Source organism: Meriones unguiculatus, chromosome 3 (assembly GCF_030254825.1).
Source record: "Meriones unguiculatus strain TT.TT164.6M chromosome 3, Bangor_MerUng_6.1, whole genome shotgun sequence".
NCBI classification, from domain to species: Eukaryota; Metazoa; Chordata; class Mammalia; order Rodentia; family Muridae; genus Meriones; species Meriones unguiculatus.
Window position 1 is genome coordinate 97,082,428 of NC_083351.1, and position 14,003 is coordinate 97,096,430.

Here is a 14,003-nt window from a genome sequence, read left to right on the forward strand (position 1 = left end):
AGAAAGTATTTCTTACGCTCATCAAGTATGTTCAAGTGTTTTCTACCACAGACTGGCCTTGAATGTGCTATGAAGTGGGAAGGACCCGAGGGTCCTGTCTTCTCCTCACAAATGCACAAATGACAAGAATGTTCCTCAGAGTAGGCTGAAGTTCTATCACAGGTCTGGTTACTTCAAATACTGTGACCACACACAAGTCTGTGCTTCCTCACCATGCTGACCTGACACAAAAGTCCCGCACCATAAACAAGTCCATGTGAGCTGGTGTCCTGCTCCTAGGGCGCTGCTCATGGACCAGCTCAACAATTTAAGGCCAGATCAAGACATGCTGACACAAACGTTGTGGCCAAGCAGACACCTGACTTTTTTTTTTTTTTTTTTTTTAAGTTACTCAGCCTTAAGTTAGAGATGGAGAACCTTTCGAAGGTTGAAGAAAATCCAGGCCTCAAGGTGAAGCTGGGTGTCAGCTTGCCCACTCGGTGGAGCTCCCCTCTCTGTGTATCCACTGCATGTGTGCTCTCGCTGCCCTAGTCAAAGCTGTTCTACAGCTGCCTATTCTGACAGTTCTGATTGCTGAGTTCCAGAATTTCCCACAAGCGACCTGTTGTGCCTCAGAGTTCTCTCTGTAAATTCTCCAAACGGCAGAGAAAATGAACACAATCAGACCTCAAGGCCGTTACAACAGGCCGGCTACAGAGCATAGAGGGTCCAGAAACCCCATTTGCTCTAAAGATACTGCGGAATCTGACCGCGTCCGAGTGAGAAAGGAGCAGCCCGTGAAGCACGTGACCCAGCAAAGCAGTTCAGTGAGCTCCCAGCCCCTCCTCAGGAGCAGGCAGTCATGTGACCGTCATTAGCTGGCAGTCCCGGACCTGGCACTGTTATCTACCGCACCACTACCGGGCAGCTCTGCTGTCCAGAAGCCCAAGGCGGGCTCGAGCTGCACGCGGCGTCACTCAGGGAACAATCCCAACCGCCCGGTTGCCAGCCCTGACCTGCCATGTCACGTGTCCCAGCCAGTTCAGCCCAGCACCCCAGCAGCTTCTTCCGCCCGCCCACCCGGCCCAGGTCCGCTCCTTCCAAGACCGACCCCGCACCCCGCACAGTGCCTCAGGCTGCGCTGCTCCCTGGACCGACCTCCATGTCAGAGACGCGACGGGAAAGTACAGCAGCACAGCTCACCCAACTTTAAGGCACACGCACTTGTACAGAAACGGAAGCTTTTTTGGGCTTTCCTGGACGGCTCCTTAAGACGTCACAGTCTCCTGAACCACGTATCCCAGTAGTCTGTGCGAAGTTCCTACCGGAAATACGTACTGTGGTTTTTTTGTTTTGTTTTGTTTCGTTTTGTTTTGTTTTGTTTTGTCGTTTTGTTTTGGTGTGTTTCCCTTCTCTTCTTCGGTTGGTGGTTTTGTTTTCCCGGTCTTGGATTTGTGTCGTTTTCATGGTTGTCTTTACTCTGGTATTTAGCCTAGGTGAAAGCACCTGACTGTGATGTAGACTTTGTCTTAATACGCAGTACCACAAATAAATAAATAATGCTTTTTCCTCCGTAGTGACATTCTGTGTGTCGTGCATGGATCAGACTCCACCGCTTGAAAACAGTTTCTGTGTGAGTATTGAAATCCATACACTGTGGGAAGTGGGTTAGGGGCACATTTGCGTATGAATCATTAAACAAAAATAAAAGTCCAATCTCCGACATTTACTTGCGCAGAACTACAGAACTCCCATAATCCATCCCAGGATTTTTTTCAACCTGTCTTTAAGTCCCTTGAAAATTTTTCAAATATTAATGTGTTTTTAAAAAAATCCTTTTTCGTGGAATTGTTTACTAGAATCTTACCGCTCTCCAGTTGGTTGTTCACAAACTCAGGTGTTTATATACCACCAGCCATTGGGTGTTTCTTTGTTTGTTGTTGTTTCAAAATTTTTTAAACCTCTGCTCCATATTCCAAATGGAGGGACTTCGCTTCGGTAATAACAGAGGTGTGTGTAATGACCACTCACCATTTGTCCGTTGTTGGAATTTACTCTGCAAAGGTCTGATATGTCTTGTTCAATTTTCTCTGCCTTCTGTGATCCTGAAATTGTTCCTATGGGACAGTAAAAATTGAAAGTCGGGGCAGCTGCTTTGAACTTATCTCAGTTCTTCAAATGAAAACACAGAAATTTTTTTTTTCTAAAATAAAAATATATCAGATATCTCAAATGAGCTTATTAGAATTTGACAATCAAATAGCTTGCAATACACTGTAACCTCTACCCTGGATGCCTCTCAGAGTTTCACGTTCATTTCTTCTTAGCTAAGGCAATCCATTACTCTACATCCCCATAGACTTTAATAGTCCCAAGACAGTCAAGTCATAATTCAAACACTTGCTTATCCCACAGTGCTTACAAGATTACTACTTCAAGAGTAATGGAAGAGTGGAAATGGGCATATTCCAATAGACAGGACTAATCATCTAGCAAGGAAAGAAAAGAACAAGATAGACAGAAATGTAGTGGGAAACCCTAATCCTGCACCATCACATGCATTACACCTGAGGTTCCTGAAAAAATCATCTGGCTCCAAAGAGCAGAATCAACACCAACGTCTGTCTCTGTGGCGGGAAGCAAAGACACCCCAGTCTGGCCTTTTCTAAGGTTCTACCATGAGTATATGGTGAGGTTCCAATTCCCCTCAGTGGTCACCTGCATTGCTCATGCATTGTGACCCCACAAGGACTGTTAGGAGGGACACTGTACATCCCACCAATTGCATGGTGAAGCACTTCACTTCAACAATGCTGCAAAGCTTCATGTTGACCTACATGTTGCTCCTTAGTGCCTCCAAAACCAGTACAATGCAGTAGACGGTACTGGCAAGTTCTGCTCCCGTCCCTATAGCAGTTTCATTTGTCTATGGGTACTGGCCCTGGAGAAAGCAGGAAGCCTTCACCTTTCAAACGAGATTGCATTTTCACAAGACATATTTCCATGGATGTGCTCTAGGCTCAGAGCATGTTTAATGTTGGCTCAGTACAAAGTACCAGGATTGCCCATATTGGAGTGAGTCTCCCCAACACAGTACAGCAGATTTTCCATTACCTAACTTTAAAGTCACTGTGGTCTTAGAATGAAATGATATCTATGGGCTCATACAATTGAATGCTTGGGTCCCAGTTGGTGGGAACTGTTTTGGAAGGATTAGGAGGTGTGGCCTTGTCACAAGAGGTGAGTCACTGAGATGGCCTTTGAGGTTACAGAATCCCATGTGCTTTCCAGTTACCTTTCTCTGCCTCCTACTGGAGATCAAGATGTAAGCCGTCTGCTCCTGCTCCTAGACCAGGCCTGCCTGCCTGTTGCCATGCTCCCTGCAGAGGACTTTTCAGCTCTTTAACCACAAGCAGCAAATCAAACTTCTTTATGATGTGTTCTTCACTGCAATTAATAAGACTCTCTGTAGGGGGAATTTCCAATGTGGAAGAGTAGGTCTGTCTGTTGACCTGAGAGCAGGTTCTGGTGACAGACAGAGCAAAGCTTCCATCCAAGTCCCTGTCTTTGTGAATCAACCAGTTTAATGCTGTTTCAGACAGTTTGATTGACAGATGAGAACAGAAACATAGATGACTCAAGGCAGCAACATCAAGAATACTAAAAACCTCAGTGGATTCTGAGTTAGAACTCAGGAAATTTACATTCCCTCTTTAGAAAAGGCCAAATTCTGCTCTGCCTTTCTGTGGTGTCCTGCTCATTTTCAGCCCTTTGGCTAGAAAAACCTGTTTCCCCAGCTGCTCTTCCTGGGACCATTTCTTGTGGCTGTTATGGGAAGTTTTGCCTTCAGGGTGTGTCTGACACTAGTCTGCTTCCACTCTTTTACAGAAGCAAGAACAATTTTCCTTGAGACAGAGCTTTGAAGCCACTTTGTTTTGTGGGAGGATTTGTGCCTCTACCAGGGACTTTTCTCAGGTTACTTTTGATTCTATGCTCCATTTGTGGTATGTCATTACAATGTGAGGGCTTCTCCTCCAGGCCTGGAATAACGAAAAAGACTGAAAATATATTTACAAATACCTAGACCATACACCTGGGCTCCTTTCCTGATTAGCTCATAACTGATAACGTAGCCAGATGGCTGGTTAACTCTGCTCATGAACCATGCATCTGTCCTCTTTCACATTTCCTGGGCAAATCTCACATGCCTGATCCATCCCAGAAGAGGTTCTGCCTAAGGAATGTCCCACCTTCTATGCTACCCCTTCCCATAGGGCATGGGTTTTTTATTGACAGGTGAGGCATCCATACAATACAAAAGCTATTCCTTCTACACTGGGGTGTGGCAGAAAAAAATGCATGTGCAAACATAGGATTTAAAGCCTGAAGCTTAGACACTTTCTTTCCCATCTACTCTAGAGGTGTATTCAGTTCTCTGTGTCTTATCTAATGTGTCAACATTTACGTGTAAATACTTTTTTCTTCCAAGTCAATTATAGAAAATATGTGATGTGTTGTCTTTTTAAATTTTTACCCAAGTCCTTTGACTGGAAGACTCCTTGGCTAACTTTAATAATGATGGATAACAAGGAACCAAAGCAGCTGTGACAACTGTGTATAGAGAAGGGAGGACAGGGAGGTTGAGGAAGTCATTGCTCATCTTTCCTGTGTTGCACTCATGGCAAAGCCAAGTGTAAGATACAAGGTGGGTCTGACTGCAGCTCATCTCTTGGTACCATCCCTGCCCCTTCTCTAAAGTTACACTGATGCAGGGCTCCTTAGTGCTCAGCATCTGAGCCCATCTTGGAATCTTCTCTTGCTCCCCCCTGATGACTTCCCAGTAAGATGCTGGCCCTCTGTAGACTTTATGACAGCCTGAGTTCTGTGCTGTAATCACTGCTAAAAGAGGTCAAGATAGGTTATGTCCAAAACCAAGAGAGTTTAAAATGATCCTTATTGTGGGAAGAATTCAGTACAGGAATACTGTGTTTGATTCAATCTCCCCTACAGTGCCTCACCTCAAATTACTTCATATTCTTAACAACAATTTACACTCCAACGTCTTGAGCTTTCTCTAAATTCTTCATTCCACTTAGTTCTCCCACTGTGTGTAGGGGTTTAGGACAATTGACTGGAGACTAGAAGCATCTTAGATTGACTGTTTCCCTCAAGTGTCTTAGCTCTTCCACTCAGGGTGAGACATAATAAGGCTCTTAGGCCACCACAATTGTGGCATGGTTTTAATTTGCACAGATGTTGTCCACATGGTATTAGCTACTGCATGATTATGAATGAAATGGTCCTGACATTTTAGCAAACTCTTTTTCTCTGTAGACAGCCACTGCATCTGGCTCTGACCATCTTTCTACCTCTCCTCCCTCAGAGGTCCCTGAGTTTTGGCATTAGCAGAGAGGTGTAGGTGTGCGATTTAGGTCAGTACTCTCTACAGGGTATATTATTCTCCACACTCTGACAAACTGTGAATCTGTGTAGTAGTCTCCATCTCCCACACAATTAAACTTTCTGGTAGGCATTAGGAGGTGCCTGAATCTGTGGATATAAAGACAAGAACTTACGTTCATTTAGTTACCACTCATAAGAATACCAGTCTTGGGATCTCCCTAGGGCAGATCATGTATACAGGCACGGATTTGCCTGTGATCAACACCACAGGTCATTAGTTACAGTCAGTGGAGTGAGATTTAAATTCAACCAGATAATGTTTGCTACTTCCACTACTTCCATAACTTTGCTGTCACTATTGCTCCATGGGCATATCTTGCCAGGCCATTTATTCTACTTGGGTTCACAGGTGGGTAAGAGAACTGTTACTTCTATAGTAGGATACCTAGATTGTGTCTCCACCAAGAAAGCTAGCCAGAAGAGAGGAAGCATGTAAGCTTCAAACCCCTGATTTTACAGCCACTGTTCATGACAATTCTATCTTTACTACAGAACCGGTAAAATAAATAATCAGTGTGACAAAGTTATAAATCACCCTGATTATTAAATCATTTAGGTGTATAAGTGAGCAAGCTTGGGCTCCCACAACACAAAGGCTCACAATGAGAAGTGAGTGAGGGTAAGGTTTTAAAAGTCAAAAGGTTATACTCTTATGAGATGTATACTGAAGTGTCATGTTATGTTTGTTTCACTGTACGGTTCCACAGCACAGAAGGGACCCATGCATCTATAAAACACAATAGAAAGGCCACTTTTTAGGCAGGATCTTTTGTATACATCTAGATCTGCTTCCAGCAGGAAAGCAATCCTTCTCCAGAAGTTGGGAGGCACATTGTACTTGCTTAAAGAGGCTCCAGAAGGTATGGTGTAATGTCAGTGTAACCTGACCTCACCTAATCATATCATTCCCATCTTCTTTCTTATTTTCAAATCCTTGATTTTTACAAAGGCTATGTACTGGGCCCTTGATACCATTTTTACTGAGGGGACCTACCATTTGAAAAAGTTTAACAACCAGTTAGTTAGCCAGGGCCAGATTGTAAGAGCAGATGGAGCAGGGCAGACAGGAGCAGCAGACTTTCACAAAGCCTTTTCCTTACATCCTCATCAGGTCATGTATTATGTGGCTAGCACACAATTTAATCTGATAGGGTCTGTGAACATCCAAGGGAAACAGTCATATGTGAGCCTGGGGATGTCCTGCCACCAAAGAGTATTGTAAACTTAACACCTTTAGCTCTAGCATTCTATTTCCAGATCAGGATCTTTAAAAACATAATTACAGTTGCTTTTTAAATTTATATTGTATTAAACTTACTAAGTTTATATTAAACTTGTTTGAGGTATATTTTTTAGGATATACCATGTACAGAATACTATAAAATCAGAGATATAAATTGGCCTCTCCTTCCCATCTTATTTCTGCAAAAAACTTCATTTGTACTTAGCATGACTAAAACAAATTTTGGTACATTAGGGACATTTAGTCATTTATAAGTTTGATTGTTAACTTTTAGGTTTTAATTGCCCTTGTTTAACTGTTTACATAAATTAGTAAATTCAAATTTGATATGAAATTTTAGAATCTGTATCAATAGCTAAGTAATTGACAAACACATATCGGCTGATCAAACACATCACTCCTGCTGAGTAGGTACATGTGGTCTGGGTTCTTATTTCAGAATAACCCCAAGATTCTAAGACAGGGCAGTTGGAGTCGTATGAGAAACACTGCTCTGAACCAAAGAGAGTAAGAGATTCTTTATTCTAAACCAAGGATGACTGACAATGTGTTGCTAGCTTTTCCTGGTGAGACAAACACTAATGCTCACTCACCCAGGTTAGAGACCGTGTAGACCATTTTACTAAAGTCAACCTGGTGACACATGTGAGTTTAGGGAGCTTCTTACACACTCAGAGAAAATGATACGACAGGGGTTGGGTGACATAACAGGGAAAACAACAGTACCTACACCACAGCCCAGATCTCAGATTCAGGGCGCTCAAAGGACCAAGTTACAACATGGTAACCATTTCAGGAAACATTTATAGTTCCAGAGAAAAGAAACCCATCAGTCAAAGCCAGATTCAAACACACTGATTGAACACACTGGTGGTGAGGGCACAGTGGTCGACTCTGGATTCATATGAATTGGAGAAGGTTTGAATTGTTAGCACACACTAATGGAGTTTGTATTCAGAATGAATCATCTGATGTCTTTTAAGGGCTAAACAAGAGTAAACTTTTAGCATTTTTCTCCAGTATGGACTGTCATGTGTCGACTAAGGCTACAACCCTTAACAAAGGCTTTGCCACATTTCCCACACTTGTGTGGCTTGACTCTAGAGTGAATTTTTTCATGTCTTCTAAGGTATTTAGATGAGCAGAAAGACTTGCCACACTCTTCACACTTGTAGAATTTCTCTCTGCTATGAACTATCTTATGTCTCTTAAGAGACGAGTGATAACGAAAGGTTTTGCGACATTTGTCACAACCGTGGGGTTTCTCTCCAGTATGAATTGTTTGATGTTCCTGAAGGCTTGCAGAACAGGAAAACCTTCTGTAACATTTTTCACACTTGTAGGAATTGTCTTCAGAGTGAATCTTTTGATGTCTCCTAAGCCACGATGGTAAACAAAAGCCCATGGCACACTCTTCACACTTGTAGGGCTTCTCTCCAGAATGAACTGTCTTGTGTATTTTAAGGGCTGAGTAATAACGAAAGGCTTTATGACATTCTTTACACTGGTAGGGTTTCTCTCCAGTATGAACTACCTTGTGTGCTCTAAGGCCAGAGTAAAAACGAAAGGCTTTATGACATTCTTCACACTTGTGTGGTTTCCTTACTGTATGAATTTGATGTTCCTGCAGGTGTGGAGAACAGGATAATGTTTTTCCACATTCTTCATTGTTGTAGGGATTTTCTGCACAGTGAATTCTTTGATGTTGCTTAAGGAATGAGGGATCACAAAAGGATTCTCCACATTCTTCACATTTGTGGGGTTTTTCTCCAGAATGACTTCTTAGATGTTGCTTCAGCATTGAAGGATAGTAAAACATTCTGCCACATTCTTCACACTTGTAGGTCTTTTCATCAGTATGATTTTTCTCGTGTATAAACAGTGATGAGCTAGAGCTAAAGGCCTTGTGACATTCTTTACATTCATAGGGTTTTTCTCCAGTATGAAGTCTCTGGTGTATAGAAAGTGTCCTACGAGAACTGAGGTGTTTGCCACATTCTTCACACTTGTAGGGTTTCTTCCCTGTATTAATTCTTTGGCACTGAACAAGGAGTGATTCATAATCAATGGCCTCGATGTGATAGTTATGATCACTGGGTATTATTCCTGTTGAGCCAAAGTTGAAATACGGAAAGTTAAGCAATATTCTTTATACTTATAAAACTTACCTTTTTTCTTTTTTAAAATTTAATTTTATTTATATATTTATTACAATTTATTCACTTTTTATCACTGCTGCAGGCCCCACCCTCACCTCCTCCAAGTTCCACCCACCCTACTTCTCCCCCTATGCCCTTTCCCTAGTCCCCTGATAGGGGAGGTCCTCCTCCCCTTTGATCTGACACTAGCCTATCAGGTCTCATCAGAACTGTCTGCATTGTCTTCCTCTGTGTCCTGGCAAGGTTGTACAACCCAAGGGGAAGTGATCACAGAGCCAGCCACTGAGTTCATATGAGAGACATCCCCTGCTCTCCTTGCTAGTAAACCAACTGGGAAACTGAGCAGCCAATGCGCTTCCTTTGAACAGGGGATCTAGGTATAAGGTTAATCTTTCAAAATGGAGACATCTACCCTTACATAAGGAAGCATCAATGAGAAACTAGTATATATTTCAACACCAAAATTCACCGAGCATAATTCACAAGATAGAGTAGGTGGAAACAATCTACCTTTCTGTTGAAGTAAGAGCACAATCAAATACAACATAGAAGAAATGGCATTATTCAAAGTTAAATAGCCAAGGAAGTTGAAAGGGCATTTTACTAGATAAACCCATCAGGCAATACAGATATTATATGGCCTGACAGGTGTGAAGTTATATAGCAAAGCATAGAAAATAAAGATAATTGTGATTGTGTGAGATTGGACAAACATCAAAAGTGTTTTATCCATTCAACAAAGTATATAGGATATGTGCAAGAAATGATTATAGGTAATGCATACTTATACATAACAATGCAGAATATCAAATTGCAAAGTAAAACAAATCTTTCTTTTTAATTTATTAATTTTTTATATTAATCACAGGTTATTTACTTTGTATCCCAGCCATAGCCCCCTCCCTCCATCCCTCTCAATCCCACCCTCCCTGCCTTATATTCTCCCTGCCCCTTTCCAAGTCCACTAATAGGGGATGACCTCCTCCCCTTTCATCTGACCCTAGCTTATCACATCTTTTCAGGACTGACTGCAATGTCCTCTTCTGTGGCCTAGCAAGACTTTTCCTCCCATGGGGGGTCGGGGGTGGGTTGAAGAGCTTGCCGTTGAATTCACATAAGTAATAGTCCCCGTTCCCTTATTAGAGAACCCATTTGGACACTGAGCTACCATGGGCTATATCCGAGCAGGGGTTCTAGTTTATATCCATACATGGTCCTTGGTTGGAGAAACAGTCTCATGAAAGACACCTGTGCCCTGATATATTTGGTTCTTGTGGCGCTCCTGTACTCTCCAGGTCTTACTAACTCCCCTTCTTTCATATGATTCCCTGCGCTCTGCTGAAGGTTTGGTTATAAATCTTAATATCTGCTTTGATACACTGCTAGGTAGAGTGTTTCAGAGGCCGTTTGTGGTAGGCTCCTGTCCTGTTACTTGTTTTCTCATATATCCAATATCCATCCCATTTGTCTTTCGAAATGAAGATTGGTCATCTTACCCAGAGCCCTCTTTGTTATTTATCTTCTTTAGGTGCATAGATTTCAGTATATTTATCCTATCTTATAGGTCTATATAAGTGAGTATATACCATATGTGTCTTTCTGCTTTTGGTATACCTCACTCAGGAAAAACAAATCTTGAATCCACAAAATTCTGAAAGATTGTTGATGAGCTGCTAATCATTCTCTAGTTTTTAATCTTTATGTATCCACAAAGGGCACACATTTTAAAGCCTTAGTACCAAGTATGTGATAGGAAAAACATTTTAGAAAATTTTCATCATTCACAAAGAACTTTTGGGATGACTTTCATTAACATGAGTGTAAGTGATATGGAAAAAAAAAGCCTGTGAAGTTACTTTCTTACAATGATTTCATACCTAGGTCTGTAGACAAGTGTACAAACTTGCAGATGCACATGAACAGTAGAAAGTCTGTTACAGAACTGTCCAAAGGGACTCCATTTAGGCTGAGTTTTACCCAACTCCTCAGGTTAACCAGTAGTGCTGAGAAAACACTGTCATGCAGCCTCACATGCAGGTTTCAAAGATCTACTGTTTGAATTGTTTGAATCGATGGAATTTAAATGTTTGAAATTTTAGGCCCCTGGCCTGCCTCTGGTATGAGCAATTGTGGGTTTGGCTTGATAAACCCAATGCAATAAGAGCCAGAGGTCCCGAAATGACCAATGTATTTTCTGACACCAAGACCCAACCTACTCCTCCTTGTAGTCCAAGAAGGTAGGTGGAGATGTTTTTCTTATGAACAGAGTATAAAGTGAAAAAATGACTGACAGGAACTCTTTCCCTAACTTGCCTTTTTTCCCCTTTCTGTGAAAGGGTTTCTCCTTGAAGTGTTGGCTGTCCTGGACTTGCTTTGTAGACCAGGATGGCCTCAAACTCACATTGATCTGCCTGCCTTTACCTCCCGAGTACTAGGATTACAGGCATGCACCACTGCCCCTGGCTCTCCTTCTAACAGTAAAGATGTTGACTGTAGAAGAAATGCATGACAGTTTTCAATTAATTCCATGCCTTATGTCATTTCTATGGATGCTGAATGAATAACTGAATAATCTATTCAATGTATGCTGTCTCAGCTATTGTTCTGTGTCTTAGGTTTTATACCTTTTTCTGACCCTCACCATGAAACAGGGAGTCAGGCCACTATATGAGCTCAAGTTGGAATTGAGGTGACTGGAAGCTGTGGGTTGCTCTGTCCTGCCTGTGTGCAATGAGGGGTGCCAACCTTCTTTCTGAGGCTGTATTACTGATTCTCAGAAACTCCATGTCTATTCCACTTCAACTCACACATGCCCAGCACTAAGCTCCCCATTATGGTCTTGTCAGGAACCTAAACCTAGTCAACACCCAGCCACATCCCCCAAGGGTACTCAGGTGGGTGGAAGTTTGAGCTACGGAATTTCACTCATGGAACCATGCACAATAAGGTCCATGTAGGGGACAGACCTTCTCTACTGCAGAACACAAGGAGGCTGTGGGAGCAGAACACAAGGTCACTGTTTTCTCAGCAGGACCAGGGCCTACAGAGTAGGCAGGAGCAGAAACCCAGACATCTCAAGGACACGACTCAAGCTCAGTGTGGACAAGAGGTTGCATCCAGTTTTTCTGTCTTGAAGTCCCTAAGCTACACTGCTTGTGTAGGCGAATGGAGATAAAAGCCATGTTGGATCCTCTATACTGGGTCTGCAAGGTTGCTTCCTCTGAGATAGGACTTTTTGTGTGTTTTGGGGACTCCTTTGCCCTGTGGCCGATGTCAGCCTTTGTTTCTGTTCCACTACCCTCAGATACTCTTCATTTCATTTCTAGAACTCTTTGCTTTCCTTGGATGTCTAGTTGTTGTGGTTTTCTGTTTAAAAGTCTCTAGGCGACAGGTATTTGTGTACTTAAAGATTAGATGTTGATCCACAACAGAGCCAATATGTCCCTGCCTCACAGAATCAGTATATTATCCTAAACATTGGTATCTATGAGAGAGAAAATACATGTTGAGCTTCTCAGGGTATCTGCCCACACCTGAAGACACAGAAACCAGTTCTGGATATGGTAGTGACAGGGTTCAGTCTTATAGAAAAACAAATGCCTTTTCAATACGGATTACATGTTTATAAATCACATGCTGTTTTAGCTCACTGAAAAGCTCACCTGGAGATAAGATATGCCCCACCTACTTCAAAACAAAGCATATCTGTCACAGAGTTTCTTCCAAAGCCCCTATCCTGGGCCAGGCTTGCTCCTTGACTCTGTGACAGGTAGAGGGAGAACAAGACAGCACTGAAAAAAATATCATGTACTTGAGAGCAACTGAGAGGTGAACTATTTCCAGAAAAGGCTACTATGATATATATCATGTGTTAAAGATGTGTAGAATATGAACTTAAGGAGTGCTCATCCTTAGAAAGGATAAAGGAATGCTCTGTCTAAAATCTATCAATAATAACTGCAAAACCATAGCCAGCTAAGTTCTGATAGATGCTATAACCATCAATTTAATGATTAACATAAGTGTACATGCTATCTAAATCATAAAGACTGTCTTGTGTTTTCTGTAAAGTTCTTCTCAAAACTTTCAAGTTGCATGGTTTGACAGTCTGCGCACGGGTTATAGTCATTCATCAGATTACCCTCGCAGTATAGGTGGCATCCAACCTATTATTTAGCTGATGTTACACAGGATCTTCTAAGCTGAACAAATATCATCTTCTTTACTCTAGCTGTGCCTGATAAGAATAATCAAGCTGAGCTTGTTCAATGTTACTATTCCTTCAATAAAGGATATATGCAAGGTCCCTGAACCCTCACCTGAGTATCTAGTCACACCTTTCAGCTAGTTGCATTATATGTGGCATTATATTACACAAGCTTTCAAGGCTTCCTAAAGACACTGGGGTATACAGGCCAGAAAAAACAAAACTGGGTTGCAGGGTCAACCTCATAAATCCTGGGAAAACTGTTCTATGTACCAGCTAAGGGCCCACAAAAAAAATCAGTATTGCCTAACATCCGTATCCTGTGGGAAATTCTGTTACATCAGTTATTCAATTTACTTGTCAAATTTCTTATGTATTATGTGAAGTTGCTTAATCAAGGATGGGTGTATGTAAAGGATCAGATGCCTCGGCCAAAGAGAGTGAGGTGTCTCAATGATTCTTCAGTGAGTTACAGATTGAACTCCTATTCTGTACTCCTCTCTTAGTTGTTTAAAAAAGTTGAGCTCTCATTCAAGTCTACTAAACTTCCTACTGACTTCCAGATTTTCTCTGCATGGATCAGTGAAAACATTTTAATAAGAATATATATATATATACACATACAGATATATTTATTTATTTGAGGTTATCTCTCTAATAAAAGGGTTAAATTATTTAAGGTAATATAAAGCCTGTAAGTAAAGAAGGGGCAAAAGCAGAAAATCTTGAAGCAAAGTCACATTAGGTCTTACTATTAATAAGGCATTATGGAGAAGGAGATCTAAAGATAATACATTTAATGGTCAAAATTTATTAATGTTCCCAAGTGATACAGTTCTATTCATGTTATAAAAATCACTGACTTAAAGGTCTATCTAGTCAATTAGGTATTTTTAAATTTTCTTCAGCTTTAGCCATTTGGAAAATGGAGTCTTGGCATGAATTGATAATT

At 41.6% G+C, this 14,003-nt stretch overlaps 1 protein-coding gene across 1 annotated transcript in view; it reads right to left on the reverse strand.

Moving 5' to 3' along the window:
• LOC132652861 (zinc finger protein 91-like) overlaps window positions 1–14,003 on the reverse strand; it is a 30,671-nt gene that overhangs the window by 13,155 nt on the left and 3,513 nt on the right. Inside the window, exon 3 of the mRNA XM_060378794.1 lies at window positions 7,691–8,791. Coding sequence (XP_060234777.1) covers window positions 7,691–8,791 — 1,101 coding nt within the window. The remainder of the gene's footprint in view (window positions 1–7,690; window positions 8,792–14,003) is intronic.